Here is a 27076-nt window from a genome sequence, read left to right on the forward strand (position 1 = left end):
TATACAAAATAATACAGAGGCAATAATCTAACCCTTCAAGTATCAATCACTTCAAATATCTGAGTTTCTGCTTCTCACAAAGTTCGATATACTTTCTTTGTCCTCTTTTGATACCTTTAGCTTATTTGATAACATTGATTTAAAACCAAGACATCAGGAATCAGGAGTTTCTCTGCACATAAAGGTTCCTAACCAAAACCATGTATCTCTCACCAACTCTTAGTAACTGTATTATTTTAGCTAGAATGTACTGTTATCTTCCATACCTGTGTTTTAAAGAACATCACAAAAAACACTTAATACGAGTATGTCAAAATCAAAACTGCCTTCATGGCCGTATGCTGCAAAAATCAATATATCTTGGCTCTTAACGTCTATTGTCACCTATAGGTTATGCCACCTTTTATGATTATCTCCACATCCAGAGTATTTTCTACAGGTAAATGTGAAATGTGGCATAAATGGGTCAGGAAAAGATGCTCTTTAAAAGCTTATTCCTTTGATGAAATGCCATGTAGAAATTTAGAAGCAAGAACCGGTGAAAATCAGAAACTGCCGTCATCCATACTCACCACTGGGCAGGACACAAAGGATCCCAAAGTGCAGGCGGGACTTGTCCTGGAAGGAAGGAATTGAATTCCATTAGGAGAACAGGCAAGCAGAGGCGGTGAGTGGTAAACACTACCTTTCTCCAGCTCCTCTTATTTGCAGACACACAGATTTTGGAATCTTCCAGGACTAACAATGAAAACCACACTAGGTTGTTTTCCCAATTCCTATGAAATGAGTCAGTAGGTCAAACAACTTCTCCACTTGGGAGAGAGAACAATTCCTTCAACTGCGTTCACTGTTTCCAGTGAGTGCACTCCTTCCCTGCGCCCCCTGGATAAAGGCGTGGCCACTAAGCCACGGGAGAGCCCACCACCTGAGACCCGTCACAGGTACTGCCAGGAGGTTAGTCTTGTTCAATAGGACAGTTCCTCCTTGTGAGTATTTAGGGGACAAAATTCCAGTTAAGAGGAAGATGTGGATGAAGTCTCTTCATTGAAAAAAGTGTTGGCATAACTTTTTCTCTGTTGAGACCGTGTAGGCATTTACTTCTATCTCATAAGACGACAGAGTGATACTTTAAATACAGACGAGCAGTAACTGTACCTTGAAAAGCCCCCCACAAACTGCTTCCCTCTGTAAAACGTCCTTTCCTCCTCAAAAGGACTGCTATACTCAAAAAATCCAATGATTATTCAATCAATCCACATTCTGAAAAACCCTTCACAGGCTTCTGTGAGTCCTGAGGTTCCGTCCATTAAATCGTATAAATTATAGCAGAAGTATTTAAGAACTTGCTAGCAGTCTTTTGAATCCACAACTCAAGACCATGAACACTGGTTTAGCAATTATCATCGGTATCTACCACCTACTCACCGGATAGAACATTTCTTGTAGTTAGCGACCTTCTGCATTGGAAATCACCAGCTACCAGCAATGAATCCATAATTCTGAGAACTCACACATTCAGGCAAATGCACAGACATGTGTCTCTAAATACAGGTACAGAGACATTCTGTGACAGTTCTTCATTAGGAGACTGGAAATACTTTTGCTTTCTCTATCGAGAGTACTCTTTCCTTTTAAAGAGGAGGTTTCGTTTTGATCTTGAGAAATTCTGATAAAACCACCAACTGAAAACCTGCCATTATAAGCGAGGGATTTCACAACAACGTTCATTCCAAAAAAACTGTGGCTATTCATTTCTGGAAGTGATTCACTGCGAAAGAATCGCTGTTGGTGGTGGAGGGAGCATGCATTTTTAGAAGGCAGCCTCCCCTCTGAGCAGTGAGCAGAACCCTCAGACACAGGAGCCACGTGCCTTGCTGACCCCATCCCAGCTCCCTGAATCACCGTCCCTCAGGATGATGCGCAATGACCAATTTCCTCTTATACCTCCCTCGCTATACAAAAACCCCTCTGGTCTATACGCCCCAAATTAATCCTCTGCTCCGGTGGAAACGTGCAAATAAATCTGGGAGGGCTGCAGCCGTATTCTCCACCTGTCAACGCTCAGTCGCTGGCGAGTCACCAGCATATGGATACTCACTTCCTGTGAGTATTTCTAAAAGAGCTTATGATATTTCCTTTGGAACAACAACAACAAAAAAGCGGGGAGGCAAGCAACACAGAGAGAAGTAACTCCCAACAAGCAAAACTAAAAGCATGCAACGTGATCACTGTTTACCAGCCACGCCTAATTTTAATTTGGTTTCTCAACCCCTGTGTAATTAAGACAGCCAGGAAAACAGCATCAGGAAAAAGAAGAAGAAGGGGGAAAAAAAAAAAGACATTTCACAAATGCTTAGACCTTCAGTGCGCGTGACCAGAAAAGTAATTTTAGGATTCAAGTGAACCAATCCGAAGCTGGTTAGAGCATTAACCCTTCAAGGAAAGGGAAAGAGTTCTTTTCACTTGTCCCCAAGTTTCAAACACGCAAATCGTCTCCCCCGGCCCCCCGGGGCGCTCGCTGAGACACTGAAGGCGCGGGCTCTGAGTGCCAATCACAGGGTCCATGAGAAGCAAGAAGTTTTTCAGATTTGTGTGCAGTGGGGGCAGCAAAATTGTTCTTTATAGGACTCCGTCACATTCACGGGGGTGGCCATGTGGTTTTCCCACCAGAGCACCCTTTGAGAACGGGCCACAAAGGGCAAACATAGGACTTCTTGTATTTGTCTTGGTGTCGGCCAAACCTGATCGTTTATGTCAGAGAAGAGCAGAATTTCTTAACAACTGGGCAAATTGAGAAGGACTGTTTTTATCCCACCTTAGAGAGTATCAGTTGTGACAGAGTTCATTTTCTGAGAGGACTAGTAGACATTTTGCTGGAAAAGGAGCTTTAAAAAAAAAACAACAAAAACCTGTCCTTCATGTCCGGGCTGTTAATGTGCTTCTGTTTGGGTGGCAATGGTGGGAGGGGAGCTCCTGAAGGTTGGAGGAGAAAAATAGACGCTTCCACTTGGGGTGAACGGAAGACTGAAGACCAATGAACCAAATGCGGACAGACAGCGGTGCCACGGCGCTTTTGGCCCTTCATTTCTGTCATGGTAACACTCTGCCCCTTTTACCCCGACTCCTCTATTTCTCATCTTTGAAAGCACGAGATAAACATGAACAATATACATGAAAAGTTTTAATAAAGCCATCTGTATTTTATACCATGGAAGGGAATTTTCACCAACATGATAGGTTTTTATAATCTTTGCCAAACTGATATTTTCAAAAGAACAGTATGGGAACCACTCACATGATAGGAATATAATTCTTCGAATTGAGAGTGACTAAAAACAGCATTGATAATTGGTGTTAAGAATTTAATTCACACTAACGACACGACATAACAGTCATTCCTCTGCCCTCACTCCCAAGACCTTATGAACCCCGTCAATGGCAAGAGGAACATTCTATAAAATGTCAAAAGAACAAGAACCCATCTATTATAGGGAGAGCAATTTTAAATATCTCCAATTTAAAAAAATCCTATTGCTCCTAAGCTTGGTGAGTGGAAAAGCAATGATTAGGGGCCTGACAACTACTCAAATATTAAGTATACCTAAATTCCTCACTTACGCCTGCGTGGCCAATGCAGACGTTTTAAAGAAGAGAAGGGAAAAGCAGAGCAATGCAGAAGACAGACCATGAAATACGTGCTTGTGCGGGTGGGGCGCGGGACAAAACAGAGAACACGAACCCAACAGGCGTGGCCACTGCCAAGAAGCTGCTGCCAGTTAGGACATCCTGTGCGTTGTGAGGGCTGAGAGGGTGACTTCTCAGGTTGGGTATTTTGAACATGACTGAACTACAGAGACTGTCCAGGTCTTGCTGCAGGCTGCTGTGCTGTGGACAGGACTCAGGTGTAAATTTACAGATTTGTGTTCCCTCTCCAGACCTCTGGGCCTGCCGTCCCCCACCCCCGTTCTCCCCAAACAAAATAAAACCCTGCGACAAATGTTCTCTATATTCAACTTGACTCAAAGTTTTCTTTTAAGCAATGCGAAGGAGTGCACTCTTCAGTGGCACTTTTCTAGAAAGGAGGGGGGGTGTGGTCTCACGTGGGAAGGGCACCAGACTGTGGGTAGTCAGAGAGCCCATGTTTGAGTTTCAGCTCTTCCTTTGGCTACGCTTTGCTCTGGTCCAGATCACCCAGCCTCTTTAAGCCAGTTTAATCATCAGTGGTGAGAACAAAATGACAGGCAGGGCTGGCTCAGACAACACCAGGAGCTGGACACAGACCTACTCATTGAATTTTCACCACGACCCCAAATTCCATTACTATCCCCAGCCTACAGACAAGGAAACTGAGCCCTGGGGAGTTTAAGGACTTGACCAGGGTCAGGCAATCAGTAGGTGGTGAGACCAGGATTCAAAACCAGGGAGCCTGACCTTGGCCACTCCACTCCGGAGCCTTCCATCGGCATTTCTGCCAGTCGCACCAGGCTGGGGTGCATGGGGAGTTTAACACAGCACTTAGGAAACTACCTTGAAAGCTATACCTCGAGGCAGATTTTTCATCATGCCACATGCAAATATTTTCTCTGCAGAACTTAAAGGAAATTAATGACAACCAACTACCTCTAACTCGAACACATTTGTGTGTTCTTTGAGAACAGCTTCGTATCAAATCTGCGATACTGAGTTTTAGGGGTAGAAAGTATGTAGAAAATGTTTTCAATCAGTGTGGTTAAGGGAGGCTCATGGTCACAGGGTTAAAGCTTGAATCTCCATCCAATAACTCCGGGAGTGGGGCTGTGTCACAGGCCACGGGGGATGGGGGTGCACACAGAACTATGAGACACTTCTCGGGCATTTTCATCGGACTGACTGGCCTCCATTCATTCATGTGATGTGCGTGTGTGTGTAATACTGGTTCTCAGAACAAGCACCAGTTACAAACTTTCTTACTATAAGCTCCTCAGGCTTTAAGAAGAAAAGAGAAAGATGAGAAAAAAAAACTTTTCCATTACTGTTATTATTGTTGTTGTTGTTGTTGTTATTTTAAGTTGGGAAAAAACAAAGCTTCCATTAAAGGTCTGCCTATGAGGAACCTAACTGAAGTTCTACCCAATTCTTTCTTTTCTTTAAACTCGCTCCTACACAGACTCTTTGATGTTCATCAAATTCTTTTTCCCACATGCTCACTGAACATGGCCACCAGATTAAGAGAAGTTGGGGGACCCCTCTGCTTCGATGGTGAATGATGATTTAGTCATTTACTCTTCAAGGAAACAAATTTCCCATTCAGGGCCTTCAAAGCTTTTCATGCTGTATATTCTATAAAGTCTGGCCCTATTACATTCATGTAGAACTTTCTGAATGGTTCCATATCATGTTGGGTCATATCAAAATACTGAAAATGCCTATTCCTAAAACAAAGACATTTGTGGACAAGAGAAGCTGAGAAGAGAAAATAAGACCACATTCTGGTGTGATTTCCACTTAAGAGAGCAAAGATTCTGGGAAACCTACGTACGTTAGATTTATAAGCCGGCACTTTTTTTTTCCCCCAAAGACTTACTTGGCGTGAAAAGCTACTTCCTGTACTATAATCATAAAGTCAAATGTTATTTGCTCCTATCATAACCATTCACATACTTCCTGTCATAAAAACTTGAACTTTGCTGGAATATTAAATAAAACATGCCAAAAAACTACAGGTAGGAAGTGACCATATGGATATATAAGTTCATGTTCCAATCTAAGCAAGGGATGAATCATCTTTTCTTGGAAAACCAGTTAATTACACTTTGTTGTCTTGGGTGACTAATCCCATTTATGGCCCACAGAACAAACTCTAAGTGTAAAAAGAGTTTTCTTTATTTACTGAGCTTAATCAATAGTTTTGTGGCAGCTTTAAGGGTGTCTCTTGGAGGTATTATGTGTGCACTGGGCTGCAATGTACTGCAGAGTTCCCGGTCTGGAGCCAAAATCATGAAGATTCAAAACCTTATACAGGGTAGATGTGCACATTTTGAATGCATGTGCAACATTTTTCTCTGATGCCTTCATACTTCTAAAAGAAAACAAGTTTCTAAATTCCTAGGCTTCCGTGTGTCTAAAGAGACAAGCAGAGCCAGTTGCACACACAGTGAGAGAAGAAAAGTGTGCACGAACAGATTTGTTTACAAAACAGGGCCCGGCAAAGTCTGTCTCTCAGTGCCACAGCAGGATCCATCCAACAAAACAAACACGCAAATGCAGAAGAATCTATGGGGACAGCTCTTCCGGCTGATGAAGGTACAAGGGTTGGTGATTTACAATGCAACAGTGTGGCCCGGTATTGAACTGGGAATATGTCACAAAGCCCAGGTGCATATACTTATACATAGTACAATCGTTTCAATGCTCCTTCTATGGCATTTAAAAGTCTCAAATTTATTTCTTCAGAACTGGCATTTTCTCCTACTTTGAATCTTATGTATTTCCATCTGGACAGGGTGGTCCCTTTAAGCTCGTTAGGAAACAACAAAACCAACACATTCTACTTATTTTACTTCAATTAATTGTATGGCCATCCAGCCAGGTTCGCAAGTTCAGCCTTTGACTCCCTTCTTCATGGAGCCAAGTATAAGCAGCACCCATTTTCAATGTACTCCCCCCCTCCCTTTCCCACTGCCAATAAACATGACAGACCTTTATCAACTTTGTTCCTGGACAAGCATGATGGCCTTTGTAATTGGTTCCCCTGCCAATGAGCAACTATGTGATGGAAAAACACAACAGTGAGAAGATGGGGTTCTGGGTTCAGGTCTGCCAGATACAAACCATGTGATCCCAAGAAAATTGTGCAATTTCCTTAGATCTCAGTGTTCCCATCTATAGCATGAAGAAAATGGCCATCAAATCACAGGGTATAATCCATCATGTATACAGTCACCAAATATGATTTTCTGAAATTTAGCTTCCTCAGATCACTGCACACCTTAAAAATCTTTAGTGATTTTGCTAGAATTTAAGTTCTTCGGCTTGAATTAAATGTCAAAGTCTTCTACAAACTGGAAGGCACCACACAAATGCAACCGGAACCCTAACAGGGGTCATTTCTCGAGTTGCACACCCTAGGTATCATCCAGGCCTTTTATGTATTTTTATACACATGGGCTCTAAGTCCTATGGCCATTCTGAAAGGTTGGTTTTATTACTCTATATTACATATCAAGAACGTGAGGTTTTGTGAATAACTTACCCAAGGTTGTTACATAACCTCATTAAGTGCCAGGAAAGTACATACAAACCTACATGTGGTTGATAATCAAGCCTACTAAGCCATACTAAGTGCTTTATTTGTTTTTTAAGATTTATTTATTTAGAGAGAGCATGTGCATATACAAGTGCAGGGGGGAGGGGCAGAGGGAGAAAGAGAATCTCAAGCAGATTCCCCACTGAGCTCAGAGCCTGACTTGACTATGGGCTGGATCCCACGACCCTGAGATCATGACTTGAGCCCAAACCAAGAATCAGATGCTTAAGTGACTGCGCCACCCTGGCGCCCCATGAGTGCTTTAACTGTAACATAATATGGGGGGGGGTGTTTTTCCTAATTACTTGAGTCCTCATTCTCTAAGTCTCCGGAATGACCAGGCTGTATAAGAAAGCACAGGTCATCATAATACAAAAACACTGACAAAGGGATCACCTAATGCTTCGTCCTCAGCCACAGCATCTATTCCTGCTCACTTTTTAGGTTGCTAAGTATCACAGAATACAAATGCTAATGCAGTGTAATTCACTTGTGACAGTTAACCTGCTCAACAGTTAACAACAGAGGAAGTCAAAGTCAACAGAGATGATTTCATGAGAGGTAGACTCTTCAAGAGAATGGTCTTGAAGATAGAAGAAGAATATCCAAAGACTACAAGAGGCCCTTGGGAAAATGTGAATACTCACACCAGAATCATTCTCTTTATGATTCTGCCACAGAAGTCACGATTCAATCTTTGTTCAAAGAAATAACATACTGTTGTATCATATCCCAAATTTCTGTTCTATAATGTAAACCAAACTTAGATTCAACTTTTTTTTTAAGATTTTATTTATTTATTTGACACAAAGAGACACAGCAAGAGTGGGAACACAAGCAGGGGGAGTGAGAGAGGGAGAAGTAGGTTTCCTGAAGAGCAGGGAGCCCGATGTGGGGCTCGATCCCAGAATCCTGGGATCATGACCTGAGCCCAAGGCAGATGCTTAATGACTGAGCCACCCATCTTTTTAACTCTTCAAGACTTAGTCCTAATAAAATCTTTTATTAAATCTTTTTTACTGTTTGTTTTAAATGATTCATTTCAAGTTGATTCTCTTAGTCTTCTGGTACCAGTTATCTTCAGACAGTAAGGACCTTCTGAAATGGCAGTAATAGAAAAAGGAAGAATGAAAGAATTATTGATAGGCACATGGTGGTCAACAAAAAAAGGGACTAGTTCTCTGGTCCATAAACAAAAAGTAATGCCCTAGTTTTCCTCTCACGTGGAGATTCTCAGGCTCACCTAGTCCAAAGCACCCACGAGGAAGCCGAGCTCATCAACTTCACCACTGTATCTATGGGGGCACAAATGTGGCAGCATATGGCACCATAAGGGAAGTCTGACTGTCAAGCAAAACCAGACTGCAGTCCAGAAACTTAGTGTAAATTCCAACTTTACAAGACTCACTCTATCCATTCCGTCTTTATCCAGTTTCCTGATGATCTCTACTTCTTTTTTTTTCCCCAGAAGACAAGTTTATAATCTGGAAGAATTTTGTCTTTACATAAGACTTCACTTTGAAAAGGCCCCACTGTATCAAGATCCTTCCCAACATAAGATGTGCATATATACTTGTACAGAAAACTAAATGGTTTTGCACAAGAGACAAGTGTTGACAAGGATGTAGAGAAAAAGTAACCCCACATGCACTGTTGGTGGGAATGCAAACTGGTGCAGCCAACATGGAAAACAACATGGAGGTTTCTCAAAAAATTAAAAATAGAACCACCCTACGACCCAGTAATCCCATTACTGGGTATTTAGCCAAAAAATACAAAGACACTAATTCAAAGCACCCCTGCGTTTACTGCAGCATTATTTACAAGAGCCAAATTATGGAAGCAACCCAAGTGTCCATCCATAGATGAATGGATAAAGAAGAGGTGGCATATACACACACACACACAATGGAGTATCATTCAGCCATAAAAAGAATGAAATCTTGCCATTTGCAACAACATGGATCGATCTAAAGAGTATTATATTAAGTGAAATAAGTCAGTCAGAGAAAGACTAAATACCGTATGATCTCACTCATATGTGGAATTTAAGAAACAAAACAAAAGAGCAAAGGAAAAAGAGATAAAGAGAAAAAGCAAGAAACAGACTTTTAACTACAGAGAACAAACTGATGGTCACCAGAGGAAAGGTAGATAGAGGGAGGGAGGAAATAGGGGATGGGAATTAAAAGTACACTTATCATGATGAGGAAAAAATATAACTAAATGGTTTTGGTTCCTACAAATAACCTTCAATCAAAGGTTCAGAAAAGGGCTATCTTGAGATTGATTTAATGGGATTTATACTATAAAACCTCATATGCATATTGACTTAACCAAGACGACTCTGGAAACAAAGTGTGATTATTATGCTTTTTCTAGTGACTATAATGTCCACTTCCAAGAATCTAATAAAATAATGTCTCCCATGCCACAAAGAAACCCAAGAAGGCATGCCCTCAGAAGACTGAGTCTTAAGTTGGTAAATTCTGACTGTAAGCAATCAGCAACCAATGGTGATTGGTGAGCTTTTCACCTTGCAAAACTGTTGTCTCCAGTAGGGATTTCGGCCTGTTCCTAAAGAGACAGCAGTTCTCTTTATAGCTCCTTCAGAGGGAAGGAGCTTCCCTCTGAAAAGCGAAAGGTGTTACTCTTCATTAAGAAAAATCGAGAGCCTGTGATCTACACATCACAGTAGAGATTCTTTTTCCTATAGGCAAAGGCTAGAAGAAGCTCAACAATGCACAGTGCAAAATTAATATGTAAGACTATACAAGAGTCTTTTCTAGATTTCAGCAATCTGAAAGTGGGGAATGGGGTGAGCAGAAGCGGGATGGGAAGAATGGAGTCTATTCCACAGTTTTGGACTTCCATGATCCTGAAAGAGGTTTTAACACAGGACTGGCTTTCCAAAAGGGATTTTCTAGCACTGACCCCAAAGGTGGCATGATGATGTTGTTGCAGTGTATATCACCAAAGGCCACTGATAATGGTATTCTCTCTTTAGGACAAAGCAGAAGCTGAAGATGCAAGCAGACAGAGTAGAGCAATGCTGCAACTGCATTTAGAGTCCTCGGAAGCAGTGAAGCCTGTGCTTTAGAAGCTCAGGGTGGAATGCTTGTTTTGGAGAACATCCAGCAGAGAGCATTTGGTTTCCTCCATTTAACCAGGTCACCCAGGCATGGAATGCACAGTTCTGCCAGACAGAGAGCGTTTTGGATGCCTGAGCAACAAGAGCTTGTCCGGGCTACTGATGCGAAGAGAGGCCACGGTTTCCTTTTTCTCTGCTTTGAATGGTGGCCTTGACGTCATAACAGCAAGGAACCACTGGGGATACAGATAACAAGGCGCAGGCCAAGAGCGCCCTGCTCTGTTGTAGGGCCGCTTTAATCTCCTCCTGACATCTCTGGCCGGGGAGAGTCAGCACGAGCAGAGGTGAAGGGCTGGGGCTTAAAAATAAAGGCAGTCCCTGGGCTGAGGAAACAGACCTTTGGCCACGCTTATCATCATCTTCAAGAAAATTCCACGTGTTTCGGACAGTGTCGACTTCCCAGGGAATGTCTGCAGGGATTCTGCTGATGGTGTAGACACCTGCGCTGTCCCTGAAGAGCTAAACTTCCTGGATATCAAAACAGAGCTCTTGTGAGAGGTGCATTAAGTCCTAGGAAATGCAAGGCGCTTGTGAGAGCAGGCAGACAGTCCTTGCAAGAGCCTTGTCCTGTTTTCTGAGATAAAAATACCCTTTTAGGAATTTCATAAGTTTAAGTTCGCGCAATTAAACATGCGCATTTAGTACCCAACTGCAGGTGTCTGGACAAACGGCGAACACTGTTCAGACGCTGGCAGGTTCAACTCACCATTATTTGAAGTGAGTTGTCTGTGTTAGTCCTCGGAGCAGTTTGAAAAGCATGATCTTTTGTGTTTCAACCTCGCATCAAAATTATAAACGATATTTAGCTACCTGAGTGTCAGATCACATATTTCCATCATAAACGCAATGCTAACTACAGACGTACCAGGCAATAGGCACAGGATCTGAAAGCATCACCCCACTGCTTTCATGAATAGAGAACAGTCTTCTGTTGCCGCAGCTTTGCCCTAGTCAGTCCTCTGCCTTGGGAGCACCAACGGCTCTCACCAAGCCCAAGCCCTACCCTAAATCCATAGTGCTCGGGGTCCTTCGGGACAGATGAAGCTAGAAAACCAAGGGCTGTGGGGGTTGATTCCGAGGGGGGTGTGTGTGTGTGTGTTGTGTGATGTGTGATGTGTGATGTGTGGTAGAGCACAGTATACGGAGAGCAATGGGAACACCTGTTCCCATGACTTCTGTGCTCATATTTGGAAAAGCAGTTCAGCAGAAGGAACAACATTTCCAAGCTACCTGGCCCCTTTAATCAGTCCTTTCTCTTCTTAATTAAAATGAGCACTCCCAATGTGGCCATTGGGTTGATCTTGTTTCAATAGAATGATCTGGGGCACCTGGGTGGCTCAGTTGGTTAAGCAACTGCCTTTGGCTCAGGTCATGATCCTGGAGTCCCAGGATCGAGTCCTGCATGGGGCTCCCTGCTCAGCAGGGAGTCTGCTTCTCCCTCTGACCCTCCCACCTCTCGTGTGCTCTTTCTCTCTCTCTCAAATAAGTAAATAAAATCTTAAAAAAAAGAGAGAAAATAATCTGCTATGAAGACTGACTTACTTTCAAAGGTAAAAGAGGGTACAATTCTGATCTCAAACTCTCATTTGAGAGCTGTACAACAATACCGCCCTTCTGACTTCAGGCTGTCCTGAACAACCCTCACCCTCTACAGGTGTCTCAAGCCTGTTCTGGAAGCTGGTCTTTGGACTCAAGTGCTCTTAACTGGGTAGATCACAAACCCTGTGTCTCATGTCCACTGTTTAAAAAAAAACTCCCAGTATGTTCAGTGATTAAATAATGGAGAAGATGCAGCAAACATTACTTTTTACCTACTTTTTTTTTTCCAAATGCTGGTTATACCCAAGAGGTGAAACTTATTCTAACCCTACCTGTGTTTTTATTTTATAAGAGCTCTTTATGGTTTAAGAACCATAATTAAATCTCCTCTGAACTGATTTATTAAACTTAAGTTTTCAAGAAGACAATGAAGATATTTCTCAAACTTAAGGAAGACAATTTATTTTTGTCTAATGTAAAGGACGAGAGAATGAGAGGGAAAAATAATTTTTTGCCATCTGTATCTTGATTAGAATTTTCTAATGTTCAAATTCCTGGTTATAAACCACAGTAAACAATCAGTCATTCATTAAGGAGCAACTATTGAAAAGGCGATATTTAAAAGAGGAAAAAATAAAACATGATGTGATTAAAACCCTATGCACGTCTTCACTTCAAGGCAAACGCTGTGCCCATCTGGGTATTTAGGAGGTGCCAAATATCATTGGGATCTAGATTTAATTCATGTCATAAAGAAAGCACTGTATTTTAATTTGTTCACAAAAGACCTAGAACCTCACGGAAATGGTGGTGGTGGTAAGGACAGTGAAGTGAACTATTATGAAAATGAGGTATTCATTTTTAAATTATTTAAATGCAGGATCAATCATAAACGTGAACAAACTCTCAATGATCTAGTGTTCCCCTCCTAATGAGAAAGAGTAATTCTGAAGATAATTTTCAGCTTTACTAGGTTTCTGCTCTAATTTGCTCCTCTGTTAGGAAATCTTGAAAAATTAGTGGGTTTAAAAACCCTGGCTGCATTTAGTCAGGGAGGCCAAAGAACAAGAGACAACATTTGTCTCTTTTGTTCCCAGGGGCCTCAAAGACCGACCCTGAGAATTTATGGACACCAGACACATGCCCCGAGCTGAAGGCACTGTTTTCGCTCACTTTAGTGGATGCTGAGGACTGGGGAGAACCTGAGCCGTCTTTTCAAGTGAGAGGAAACCAGACACGCGCCGGGCCCCACAACCCCCAGTGAAGGTGCAGAGGCACCCATGTTCAGAAGTGAATGCTGCACCCCCTGACCTGCCTTCTGGGGTGGCCACCTTCAGGGCTGGCAGCTTCTTCACATCCACACTCTCTTGCCCACTGAGTCTTGCAAGGAACCGCAGACCTGATCCCTGTTTTCAGTCCAAGGACACTGATGGGATTTCTCTATGAATTTTCTTTAGACCTGACAGCTAGCAATGACCCTTTTCCAATCTCCCTTGGAAAATGGTAGAGAATATGTGTATCCTAGCTCTAACTGTATTTGTAAAAAACAAAATGAAATTTAAAAAGATTTTTCTCCTCCAGTCTATCCTAACTCAACCAACAGTCATCATCCAATCCTGTAATGCACATATGAGAAATTCGTTTTCACAGATTGTCACTTGTGCTTGTTAGAAAAAACTTGCTACAAAAGTTTCTATGTACCAAGGTACTGCATGTATCTATGTATCAATGTAACCATCTACCAGTGTGCTCTACCTATATGAAAACAAACTCGAAATACTAATCTCCAAGAGGGATTCTGTCCTAGATACTTTACAAAACCAAGGTGTTTATGCTCACAAATCTACCCTCTAAAAGGCAACAACAGAACAGCTCTGTCATTATCTTTAGTTTCTGGATATGTACATGGAGAGTTACATGCCGGGTGTTATCTGGATTCTTCACTGTATGTGTTCTTTTCCCTCACAGCACATTATAACCTACAGTTGCCTTTGTGTCCTTACATCCTCTGTTTCTTCCACTAGCCTGTAAATTCCATGAAGGCAGGATTAATGTCTGTGTTATCCTTGTATCAACACTGGATGGAGTGGAGGAGAGGGGTGTGGAGGAGAGGGGTGTGGAGGGGAGGGCGGGGAGGGGAGGGGGAACAGAGAAGCAGCAGGAAAAGCAAGGGAAGGGAAGACAACGTTGCAACAGCAGCTATGCTGGTTTCCGTAAACAGAAGGAAGACTTTCAGTTTCATCAGATTTTACATTCACAGAATTTAAAATTCTTTGTAACTATAACCTCATCAAGTCTCATTAACTCCAGTCATCTTTTAACATTAAATTAAAATTATTACTTATGACACAGAGGCACCGACGTGAGGAATAATTCACTTCTAGATCTTTTTTGTTGGGTCTATACAACAGCCACTGAGGCAGGTCCTTCTGCTTACTGACCTTTTATTACCTGTTTATAAAAACAAAGCCTTTTCTGTAAGTGGATAGTTTAAGGATCGCCATAAAGATCCAGCATTTCTTTCCTTTTTATTCATTCAACATATATTGGAAACCCAAAGCCTCAATTTTAATTTTGGATACATTTGTGTACAAGGAAGAACTAGTTCTCGAGAAACCTTCTCATTTTTACCACTCAGGTAACAATGTAGTTTCTGGTAAAAGGACACCAGTCAATGAAGAAACCATGTGCCAATAAGCAGCAGGGTCATTGAGGTCAGGGCAACCTCAGACCCGACAGCTAGGAAGGCAGGTGTGTCACTAAGAGGATTCTCATGAGCCCTGATCGCCTGGCTTGGGGAGGGAGCCCCCAGGGCGTTCTTCCTCAGATAACATATCCCACAACGGACATGGTCACCCACAGCACAGGTGAGGACTTGCCCAAGCTCACACAGCCCCAGCTCTTAAAGGCTGTGTGTGCCTCCCTGTGGGCCTCAGTGCTCAGTCTCTACAAGGAACACGGGCTGCAGAAGTGGCGACAGAATCACGTGCACCACAAAGTGTGAACACCGACTTTTTCTGAGGGAAAGAAAAGTCCAAATAGACCAGTATGGTTTTGAAGCATCTTGTCCAGGAACGGTTATGGGCAGGAAAATTTAGCCTGCTGAGCTGAGAGCAGCCCCCATCTGCCCTCCTGTTGAGGCAGAGATAAACATAAACTTGCATCCTCAGGGGCTGCCCTGGGAATTGTGAGCTTTAACAGAACCAATGCGTGCCTTTTGTGTCTCGGTATCGTGGGTCTCCTGTGATAATTTCCCTTGTGAAAAATACATCCAGACCCAGCTCCGATCCAAATGCGGTCAGACCAACCTTTCCCTCAGTTGCTCCTCAATCAGTTTATCAAAATATATTATTAGCTGAGGAGGGTCCACAGTATGTCCAGCATTCTTCTGGTGACAAAAGTAATAAATCACTCCCTGTACTTTCCGTACTCAAGTCGTTTATAATTCAGATGCTCGTCTCCCTTCTCCTGGATGCCTACATCTTTTCCTTGACTGATGTGGCTTTAAAAAACGTGGCACATTCACAAACCCAGGGAGTTACCTGCACGGCACCCATCACATGGCAAGAAAGGCAAAGAGATCTCCCTCCTGACAGCTGGGCTAATTCACCTGGGTCCTGACCTGTATCACCTGTGTCCTAGGAATGTAACCTTCGCCATCACACCCTCCTGATGGCAATCAGCTATGACTTGCTCACTCTGTGGGTAGGACATTGTGCGTTCCAGCTTCGTGTGCAAGAGTATTTCCTGGTCCAGCTGTGGCCTGTAGCCACAGCAGAGGTCTTAACCCCTTCAGCAAGCCCTAGTGGGAGATGGACTCGAAGCCAACGATCTATAATTAATCCTAGTGCCAATGTGGGTTCGTCAAAGGCCCCCATAGCAAAACATGTTTTCCCTGGCTAGGGCTTGGCTTCCTAGCCTTAAAAAGGATTCTCAGTATTTATTGCAGTAAAATTAAGCACTTTCAAATTTCTGCCAGATCCCCTGGAGAAATATGGTTTATTAATACCAAACAAATGTGATGCTTGAAAGGCAGGAGACCCAGATTCTAGTCCCTGGCCCACTCCTGACTCACTGGGTGGCTTCAGGCAAATCACTTAAATCAACAGACATCATATTCAACAGGCACAGAATGGGCACCTGGAAGGTGGGCAGTGCTCTGTGAGGTCTGAGGCCAGGTTCAATGGTGAAACTAAGTCAGTACAGACAAAGCCCTTTGCTAGGGGCCACTGCCTGGAGTGCCATTTTTGTAGCTGGGATCAAAGTGGCCATCCTGAAATATGACCCTACAATTTTTTTAAATCTTGAAGCTGAAGAAACTGGGTGAAACTTATTTAAAAGAGGGGCAGTCCCAAATAATAACCAAGAGCACAGCTTTTAGGAGCCAACTCTGTGGATCTGAATCCTGGGTCTACCATTTATGAGCTTTAGTTTTCTCATCTGTAAAATGGGAACAAACAGTATCTACTGGTCACACAGGTGATTGTGAAGATTACATGAGTTAATACTTGTACTTGAACTGAGGTGAACATTAGCTCTTAGCTACAATTTATCAAAGTAAAATTAGGTATGTATCCTTCTGGAATACAAAATAAAATTACACACACACACTGTACGCATGGTTTCATTTGCAACTCACTTGCATTTGCAAATAACCTTTGTACTACGGAGTTTGCAAAACACTTTTCCCCCTATTTTCTTTGAAGCTCATATTCTCATTTATTCTTTTACAAGTCACACATCAGCAAAGTTACCAGGCAGATTGGAAAATAAAAACAAAAACAAAAAGAAGCTTTAAGAAAAAAAAATTCTAAGATAAAAATCTCAATTGATGGATTGAGTAGCATTCTAGGAACAGCTGGAGAGGTAATGATTTGGATGCCATCCACAGGCTGGTACCTTTACCTCAGAACTCTCTTCTAAATTACAGACTTCAATTTCCACCCACCTACCCAACATCTCCATGAGAATTCTAATAACAGCCATCTCAAAGTCACCATGTTGAAAACAGAACTCCTTGTTTTGCTCCACCCCCCGCCCATAAACCAGGTAATGGGTAAAGCAGGATATATTCACACACACTGGGGTACTGTAGAAGGAACAGCTGTATCCCCAACAACATGAATGAATTTTATAAACGTAAGCTGAAAAAAACTGCACACCTTTACATGTCTCAAAATACCTTTAGCAATGCACATTTGTGTGATAAAACATATACATTTGTTTAAAAAAATCAAGAGAATTATAAATACAAATTTCAGAATTGTGAGGAAGCCAGAGAATGGTCGAAATGACGTACAGGGAGATCCAAAAGTATCTGTAATGTTTTGATTCTTAACCTGGGTGGTGGTTCACTAGAGTGCATTTTTTTGTTGTGCTTTAGAGCTTATTTATATGTTACACATAATCTTTTGTATATATAAAATGATCAAATTAAAAAAAATACAACCCACACAAAAATGAATTGTTTTTCAAAACAATAAACTAATAAGCAGTGCAGGAAGGTAAATCTTGCTTAAAAAAAGGAAGAAATTAATGTATACTAATAACAATGGTTATGGAATATAATTACTTTTCCAAGGTGACTAAAACACACATGTAGGAGGTGGATCAAATGCCAAGGAAAAAATACTCTGACCAGGTTTACAGGTCAGAACAAATTTATTTATCAGGAATATCTTCCCTATTTTGCTAGGCTTTCTTTCTTAAAAACAAAATGGATTAGCGTTCCTTGTTTGATGAGAGGACAATCTGAGGCTGCTAAGGATGAGGAGGTCTCCCAGCCGTGCCCCCATGGGAGGCTGAGGTTTGTGTAGAAGCTCACAGCCACACCTGCTGAAGGCCCATGATTTTAGATTTGCTCTTCTTTCCTGCATCAGCACTGATAACAGACAGTTTGTTGTAGCTAGACTCAAAATATGCTTTCTTCTGTTTAGAACATCTAAGTTGCAAGTCTTAAATGAACACAGTATGAGAGTCTATTTTAGAAGGAAGTGACCGAGCTCAAAGCAACACCAGGCATACCTATCTGTTCGAACAGGCATAAAACAAAAAGAGGCCTGTGCATTTCTTGTCCTTTTCAAATAAAGAGCTGGATCTATTTGAATGGCCAGGGAGGAGAAGATAGTTTGATTCAGAGTTGGCATGGGTTTAGGGGAAGAAATGTCTTTGTAGCTGGTCCTAAATATTATGCTAACTTGGACTGAGTTAGTCTCCAAGGGAGAAGTCACCGCATGTTGTAACAGAAGCCACTGGGCTTGGCAAGGGAGGGAATGAAAGAATTGCAATTAAAGCAATACCATTTCCCCACCATGGTGAAGATCTGCTGGCCGGGACGGTTCCTTGTCCTCTTTCTCCAAGGCCGGTCCAGTTCAACACTGACCTTTTAAATCAGCCTTCACCATATTCTAAAGAGTACTGAACGCTGGGATGAATCTTAATTTCTAATGAATTCTTAAGGAGAACTTTTTCTTCCCTCCTACTAAGAAAAGAATAAACAGATCAACAAAGTCAAAAAGAGGAGTGCCAGAAAAAAAAAAAATTGTGTTTGAGAAGGTTGTGAAGGTACATTTTCCAAATTTATCTATTACTTTTGTGGCTCTAAATAAGGTAACACTGTGTTCCATTTTGATGTATGCTCCCACCACCTCACAATTTAATTTTGAAAAATTACATTCTTGCCTATATCTGCCTTGCTATTTTGACGGGTCATTCCCAAACATAAACTGCCCTACTTTGAGGCTTTCCAAAGCTACAAGGAGGTGCATTCTGGTACAAAGCAGGCTGTTAATGAGTTTTTACTGAATGAATCTGCATTCTTTCCTGGCCCTGATTTGGATATAAATTATAAAGCTTCATATACTAACAATAATAGAGTTTCTACCAAGCCAGATTTCTTTTTAAGGTGAAAAAAATTATAAAAAGCATAAACCTTGGTTCATAGATTAAGCATGCATACAGACCCATGTATTTTATGAAACACGGAAGCCCAGAGGTGACTCTGCTAGGCCATACCATTTGTTTTACAAAGAAAAAAAGAGAATTCACACTATTTACTACAGGTCTGCAGAAATCATCATATACTTGAATGATTAAAGGCAAGATTATAAGGCTAAGTATTGAATGCTGCTTATGCTTATATTTTTTGATCAAACTCATTGTAATTTACTATTTCTCCAAAAGGAAAAACAAGCTTATATAATGGTGCTGATTACAACATCTAGTTTACAGTTATGAGAAGCAAAGGAAATAAGCTTTGAGAAAAAAAAACGGGACAAAATATAAGTAACACAGTTTTGGTCTACAAAGTGGTTTTCCATGTATTTCATCTGAAAAGAAAGGAGATATGTTAATTAGATAGGTGAGAACCTAAGGGGTGTGTGTGTGATTGAGTGTGAGTGCATGTGGGTGGGTGTGAATGTGCATGCACGAGTGTGAATGTGAGTGCACATGTGAGTGTGAATGCATGTGTGAAAGAGAGAAAGACACAGCGGAGAAAGAGGGAGAGACCTGGAATAATGGAAGAAACAGAGACCTTTAGGAATGTCTCAAAAACATATAATTTGATGTTTCCTTAAAAAGCACCAATATTATTTAGATATTGTCCTAGATCAGTATAGAGTACAAGCTATAAAACAGCAGTCCTGGGTGCTAATGACAGGGATGATGTACAGAACATCATTTAGAGGTCTTTGGGGAAGGAGATTTATTGCTAGACCCACGCAGTACCTAAGTGAAGGCAGGGCCGATATGTTCATCCCGAAACCCAGAGAAAACATCCTCCAGTAGGTGCTAGAGGGCTCACCCCACAGGAGTCCAGAGTACCCCCGGCAGGTCGGGGCTCAACTCCCAGGTTGGTGGTGATCACTGAGAACAGAGTGAGTCTGTCACTCCACATCCATGCATTAAGTACCTACCATGTGTCAGGTAGTGCACTTGGTAGATGCTGAAATCTGGCAGTGAAGCCAGTGAAGAAAGTTCCTAATCTCAGGGAGCTTACAGTCTCGCAGGGAAGAGCGGTGAGTCCCAGGGAGGGACAGCAGAGAGACTGAGGCCACTGGCTGGTGTCATTAAAATAGAGTTTAAATCCTGCTCGGCTACTGACCTTGGAGACATTCTGGAACTCCCTCATCACAGCTTTCTTTAAATGTGAAATGGGATAATAATGTTGAGAAGACTGCATGAGGTATGTGTGTAAAGCATCTGTAAGAGTTCTGGCACACATGGGGCCAGTTATGAACCAAGGGACATACACACAGAAGCTTGCTATCTCCTTCCCCAGAACACACCCCAAATTGCTGGACAAGGAACTAAACCACATCACCACTTTATCACATTTCTGTATGATTTTGGCAAATCAGATGGCCACCAGTGTTACTAGGGTAGACAGGAAAGTCCAGTTGCTAAAAATAAACCCCACCAAGAGGCCCAAATTGCTGCTATATTGGGTATGTTTTCTGTTTCTTAAGGAGGTAGCAAGCAGGTATTATCAGATGGCCTCTTATAACTTAAGTAACTTATAAACATTTCCTCTTTTAAAACAAACCCCATAAGGCGTGTCTGGGTGGCTCAGTTGGTTAAGCATCTGCCTTTGGCTCAGGTCATGATCCTGGGGTCCTGGGATCGAGCCCCACTTTGGGCTCCCTGCTCAGCGGGCAGCCTGCTTCTCCCTCTCCCTCTGCCTGCTTCCCATACTTGTACGCGCGCTCTCTCTCTTAAATAAATAAAATCTTTTAAAAAATAAATAAAACAAACCCTATAAAAAGTACCACTACCACAATGAGTGTTTTCTGGATGATGACTCCACAAGGAAAGATGAAGAGCTATGCTCAGGACATCTACGCTGAGAAGTAGTAGAGAGGAATGGTTAGGAGCACCTCTGGAGCCAGGCTTCCTGGGCCCCAAGCGCCCCTATCACTCATTACTGTACAGCAATGACCATGTTGCTCACTGGGACTCAGTGCCTAAAATCTGTCACATGGGGACAGTCTTAGATCCTATCTCACTGGGTAACTGTACGGATTAAAATCACAAACATCTATAAAGCAATTAGATTAATACCCAACATACAGAAACATTATGTTCCATAATGTTAGTGACAATTACTCATGGCAAACCCAGGAACTTTATTATCTTGCTAATAAAAACATGAGAGCCCAGCACTGAGACAACAACTGAACCAGAGCAGAGGAAACCGAGTTCTTTCTTTGGTTCTCCCATCAATTTTATGCATCACAGTGCGTAAACCACATCCCTTCTGCAATTCACTTTCCTCATCTACACAAGTTATATACAAATAGAAGTATAAATATGTGTGTGTGAATGTATGTAAATACACATGGACAGCAGCTGAGCAATTTTAATGTCTGCACTTTCCCATCTATGATAATTAGGGTTCTCCAGAGAAAACAGAAACAAATAAGATGCACGTGTGCTTGCGTGCGTGTGTGCGTGCGTGTGTGTGTGTGTGTGTGTGTGTGTGTGTGAGAGAGAGAGAGAGAGAGAGAGAGTGAGTCTGTCTCTGTGTAAGTATGGTGGAGAGAAAGATGGAGAATGACGGAGAGATTTATTTTAAGGAACTGGCTCAGGCGATTATGGGGGTTGGCAAATCTGAAATCTGCAATCAGGCTGGTGACCCAGGGAAGCGCTGTGTGGCAGTCTGAGCTGGAAGACTGTCAGGAGACAGAATTCCTTGTTCCAAGGGACAGGGCGGGGGGGCACCAATCTTTTTTCTCTTAAGGCTGTCAACTGGATGAGGGTTATTATGGAGGATAATTTGCTTTACTCAGAATCTACTGACTTACATGTTTAACCTCATCTAAAAATACCTCCACAGTGACATCTACATGAGTGTTTCACCCAATATCTGGGTACCGTGACCTAGCTAAGTTGACACATAAAATGAACCATCACACTACCCTTGCAAGAGAAATCATGTTCAGATGGTTCTCTGCTGTGGGAAAGGCCCCTAGAATGCACAGCGATTTCACTCTCTGCAATCAGATTAAAGGTAAGATATTCAGATGAGGCACCCACTTCTCTCGAGGTGAATTTTAAGTCTGAACAAACCCTGTAAAGCAGATGTAGAGGATGATGGCATGGGGACAGCATAATGAGTCAGGGGAATGAATGCACTCCAGTCCAAAGAAGGGACGAGCCTTTAGAACAAGGGCTGCAAACTCAGTGCCCGTCAAAGCCGGGTACGTAACACAGAGGAGTGACACAAACAGGGTGGGGGGTGTGTGGAGGGTACAGGGCACACCGCATCCACAAGAGCTGCCCCTGCGCGGCTTGCCGCGGAAGCTTCCAAGTCCAGCATTCTTTCCGCACTGGCCCAAGGATGCAGGGTGGCTCAGGGGGGGGCCATCGACTTCCAGTCAGGCAAGGGGGCCCTGGCTCCCAGCTTGATGACTTGGCAGCAGCATGACCTGGAGTGAGTTAACAACAGCACCCCAGACCTCTGCTTCACTGACATTACAGAATTATGCTGAATACTCAAAAAATTGTTCTTAAAATGGGATGGCATGCATATGTTACATATTACACATGATATACATGATTTGTTATTTTAACGTCTTAGTTTCCTTCTTTGCTTTTATGAACCATCATTCGTGTATCACTTACCGTGCCCAAGGCATTGCTTTACGACTCATGTAGTCCTCCTAACACCCTTATGAGGCAGGTACTCATTTTACAAATGCAGCACAGAGGATAAATAGTTTGACCAGCAATGGGACACACAGCAGAGAATTCTAGAAGACTGCCTAAGAGATACAAAAGAGCAAGATGCTACAACAGATTCACTCCTCAAGGTACCATAAGCCTCTTTCTTTCAACCAAAAATATGTTGCAAGAGGGGGTTATACTTGCTGCTTTACCTGGTGATTCCCAATCACTCCCTAACTTCTCGCCTGGCCTTCACCTCCGCTGCTGCAAGGAGCTGCTCTCTCACAGGCGCTGATGACTCCCGGGCTCATCGAGTGAAGGTCCTGCCCCATCCTTGCCTCCTGAGCCTTGCGTTAGTGGGGCGCTGCTCAACACCTCCTTCTTTGGCACTGACCTTCTTTGGTCTTCGAGGACTCTGAACTTCCATGTTTTCCTCTTTGAAACTGCCTCCCTGATCTCCTCCCACCCTCAACTCCTCTCAGAGGTCTGGCCCTGGGTTCTACTCACTTTGTCTTTGTGCCCTTGCTTTTCTTCACTCGCTAATGCTGTCACGCAGTCCACGGAAATCACATTTTCAGGGCACACCTCAGTGCCCAGCCTCTGTGCCTCCTCAACAGGTGGTGATTGACCTCTGCACTGACCCTCTCTGCTCCAAGTCCAGCCAACAACCTTTGTGACCCCCACGATCACGTGAAAACCCCCTCATCTCCCACAGCCAGCCTCCACCCCCCACTTCACCCATCTGCTCTCGTGACCTTGTTCTCTTATCACCCCTTGAATTGCTTCGCTTGTGCAATAATAAATCTGGATATCCCGCTCTCTGGCCGCAACCCCCTATCCTTCAGCTCTCAATTACTGTATTCACCCATTACTCAGGCTAACCAAACCTAACAATTCTAAACCCCAAGTCTGACCCCCCCATCGTGTCCTCTAGTTAAGTACCAGCAACAACTCAGCTGTCTGTCAGAAACCTGCATGTTGGGGCACCTGGGTGGCCCAGTCAGTGAAGCATCCGACTCTTGACTTCGGCTCAGGTCATGATCTCCTGGATCATGAGACTGAGCCCCATATTGGGCTCAAATTGTCCCCCTCTACACCGCCCCCCACTTGTGTGCTCTCTCTCTCTCAAATAAATAAATCTTAAAAAAAAGAAACCCGTATGTTCACTTTTATTCGTCTCCCTCAACTTCCATATCCCTGAATTCCCACACATCTACCACCCTTAAATATCACCCAGCCTCTACGCAGATCACCATCATCTCTCACCCAGATTCCTCTCTCCAACAGTCTCCTAATCTGTTTCCCTGCTTCCAGTACTTGCTTCCTTACAATGTCTTCTCCAGCGGACAAAGTGGTCTTTTATTTATTTATTTACTTGTTTATTTTTAAGTAATCTCTACCCCCAACGTGGGGTCTGAACTCACAACCTCGAGATCAAGAGTCGTATGCTCTTCTGACTGAGCCAGCCAGGCACCCCAAAATGGTCTTTCTAAATATGAGTTCTAATCATGTCACCCCCGTACTTAGAATTAACCAACACTTCCCTGCATTCTTAAGACAGTAATGGGTGGGGGGAGTGGCTCAGTCAGTTAAGTGTCTTGATTTCGGCTCAGGTCGTGATCTCAGGGTCATGGGATCAAGTCCCGTGTTGGGCTCTGTGCTGAGTTGGCTTGAGATTCTCTCCCTCTCCCTCTCCCCCGCTAAAATAAACACATAAAATCGTGAAAAGAAAAGAAAAGAAAGAAAAGAAAAGAAAGAGAAAGAAAGAAAGAAAGAAGGAAAGAAAGAAAGAAAGAAAGAAAGAAAGAAAGAAAGAAAGAAAGAAAGAAAGGAGAAAGAAAGAAAGAAAGAAAGGAGAAAGAAAGACAAAGAAAGAAAGAAAGAAAGACAAAGAAAGAAAGAAAGAAAGAGAAAGAAGAAAGAAAGAAAGAAAGAAAGAGAAAGAAAGAAAGAAAGAAAGAAAGAAGAAAGAAAGAAAGAAAGAAAGAAAGAAAGAAAGAAAGAAAGAAAGAAAAAGAAAGAAAGAAAGAAAGAAAAAGAAAGAAAGAAAGAAAGGAAGAAAGAAAGAAGGAAAGAAAGAAAGAAACTGGATTCCTTAGTGCAGTTTCTGGGGCATTTCCTGATCTAGCTGCTGCCCGCTGCTCCAGCCTTACCTGGTGCACTCTTATCTCATTCCAGTCACATTATGTCCATTCTTCAGATGTACTGTGTTTCTCTCTTGCCTCTGGGTCTAGTACGTTCTATTTCCACTGTCTCAAATATGCCCTTTTTTGCTTTATCATGGCACTCATCATTGGGTGTCATGTTAAGTACTACAACCTCTTCAGAGACCTTCTGTGTCCCCAGACTGGGTTATGTCCCCTGGGTGGCTTTTCCTATGGCGAATCTGCACTTTTCCTTGCATTATACTCAACCCACAGGGTGGTATCTCCCTCACTAACCCGTAGCTCTGTAAATCAAGACTGTGGCTCGCTCACTCCCCACTGTATTCCTCTGCCATGTAGCACTGGTCCAAAGGACACTCAAGGACTATTTACTGAATAAACAAACATGCAGTTGATTCTTAAACTCCGATCCTCCTGACTCTGTCCTGGAGATTCAGTTCTGTGTCTCCAGTCACCTGAGGGACGTCTTACCCGCGCCCAAACTGCATACATACAAAATAACAAGAGATCACCTTTTCTTTCACATTGAGTAGAGAGAACATGGACGTGGAAATCAGGGACATCTTCAATGCTCTGTTCTATAACCTATTAGCTGAACAACTTCAGACAAATCTATCTCCAAGCCTTAGGTTTCTCATCTCTGCAATAAAGACAAAAATACCAACCTTACAGAACTAGGAAACGACTGAATGAGATAACACATGTGAAATGCTTGGCAAATGGCAGAGAAGTAATAAATAGTACCTGCGTTCTAAAATTTGAAATTAAGTTTCGCTTCCATCCTTTCTCCCCAACAGCCAACCTCTGTTATCCCGGCAGTTCTTAAATCTAGTTTTCTCCATTCCAATTGTCCCCCCTCATCTGGGCCCTCTCCCCCTCCTCCCTGGACTGTCTCACCAGCTCGCATGGCTTCGCGCTCGGATTCTCTCACTGGCCGACCGCCCCACATACTGACACCAGACAAGGCTTCCTCCAGGAGAGCTCCCACTGTCACTCTCATGACCAGAACTCTTCCACTGCTCCCCAGTGGCTTAGGATTAAGTTTAAATCATTTAGTCTTCTGACATTTATGGCCTTCCCAGATCTGGCCTCAACAGACCTTGGCTGCCTTATCTTCTCATTAGTCACTTTTACACACAAGGTTGCCCGGCAACAACAAATCAGTTACTGCCCACTCTGTCCACTGGAATTTCCCATCCCTCTCTATGCCTTTGCTCAGCTTCCCTTGGACGCGGACACTCTCCCTCCAAGTCTTCAAGTCCAACACTACCCTTCTGTCAATGTCCAGCTCCTTTATCCGTAAAGCATTTCTTGGTCATTCTGGCCACAGCAAAGCTTTCTTTTCTACAAGCGTGTGTTGTCTTTGGTTCGCTCTCTATATTAGCACATTTATCTCTCTCTCTACATTCATTCTGTCACCTGTACATGGAATCTTAGCGCAAGCTCTTTGAGGGCAGCCTCTGGCCATGCCCACATGGCCATGCGCAGAAAAGCTTTACCCAGGAAATGGTGGCTGAATGTACAGCCCCCCAGAGTCCTGCTGAGTAGCACCAGCATCTGTGGTCCACAGCCAATCGGCTCACCTGATCAGCTCCTGGAACCGTGCCGGGCATAGAGTGACACTCCACAGGTAACTGTTAAATGAACTTATCCACAGGGAGATCAACTATTGTCTATAGGACAGAAATTCTGTCCCCATGGCATAAAACATGAAAGAGGATGTGAAGAAACCTTTTCTCTCCCACAATACTTGGAAATGCCAGCAAGTTTCATGTCTCCCACAAGCTATATGGCTATTCTCAGCAATAACTATGGCACATCGTGCTTTGGTATACTGAGTATTTCAGAAGTACCTAGTTTTAACATGTAAATAAGAATCATTCTTCAAAATAGTCTCCTTTGGAGAATAACCGTTATTCTAACAACGTCAAAAAAATTTTTTTAGACTTCCCTTTTATATAGCCACAACTTTTTTGAGGGGTGAGGAGCAGAGAGAGAGAACCTCAAGTAGGTTCCACACGCAGCTTGGAGCCCCATGCAGGGCTCGGCTCTCACGACCTTGAGACCACCATCTGAGCTGAAATTAAGAGTCAGATACTTAAACGACTGAGCCACTCAGGTGCCCCACACATCTTTTTTTTTTTTAACCAAAAGAAGTTGTGGCTATAGGGGTGCTGGGGTGACTCAGTTAAGTGTCCGACTCTTGATTTTGGCTCAGGTCATGATCTCAGGTGTCATGAGATTGAGCCCTATGTTGGGCTCCATGCTGGG

At 42.9% G+C, this 27076-nt stretch overlaps 1 protein-coding gene across 9 annotated transcripts in view; it reads right to left on the reverse strand.

Moving 5' to 3' along the window:
* Nucleotides 1–27076, reverse strand: part of LOC148162538 (uncharacterized) — a 212497-nt gene that overhangs the window by 35767 nt on the left and 149654 nt on the right. For all 9 annotated transcript variants that reach the window (XR_015766798.1, XM_088018644.1, XM_088018642.1 and 6 more), the window contains one exon: nt 573–618. Coding sequence is in view for 8 of the 9 variants with exons in the window: in XM_088018644.1 (XP_087874770.1) it covers nt 573–618 (46 nt within the window). In the remaining variant the exon portion in view is untranslated. The remainder of the gene's footprint in view (nt 1–572; nt 619–27076) is intronic.

The sequence above is a fragment of the Eumetopias jubatus genome, unplaced genomic scaffold, assembly GCF_037043125.1.
Source record: "Eumetopias jubatus isolate StellerSeaLion01/CBP00866 unplaced genomic scaffold, mEumJub1_p1.0 scaffold_14, whole genome shotgun sequence".
In the NCBI taxonomy this organism is placed as follows: Eukaryota; Metazoa; Chordata; class Mammalia; order Carnivora; family Otariidae; genus Eumetopias; species Eumetopias jubatus.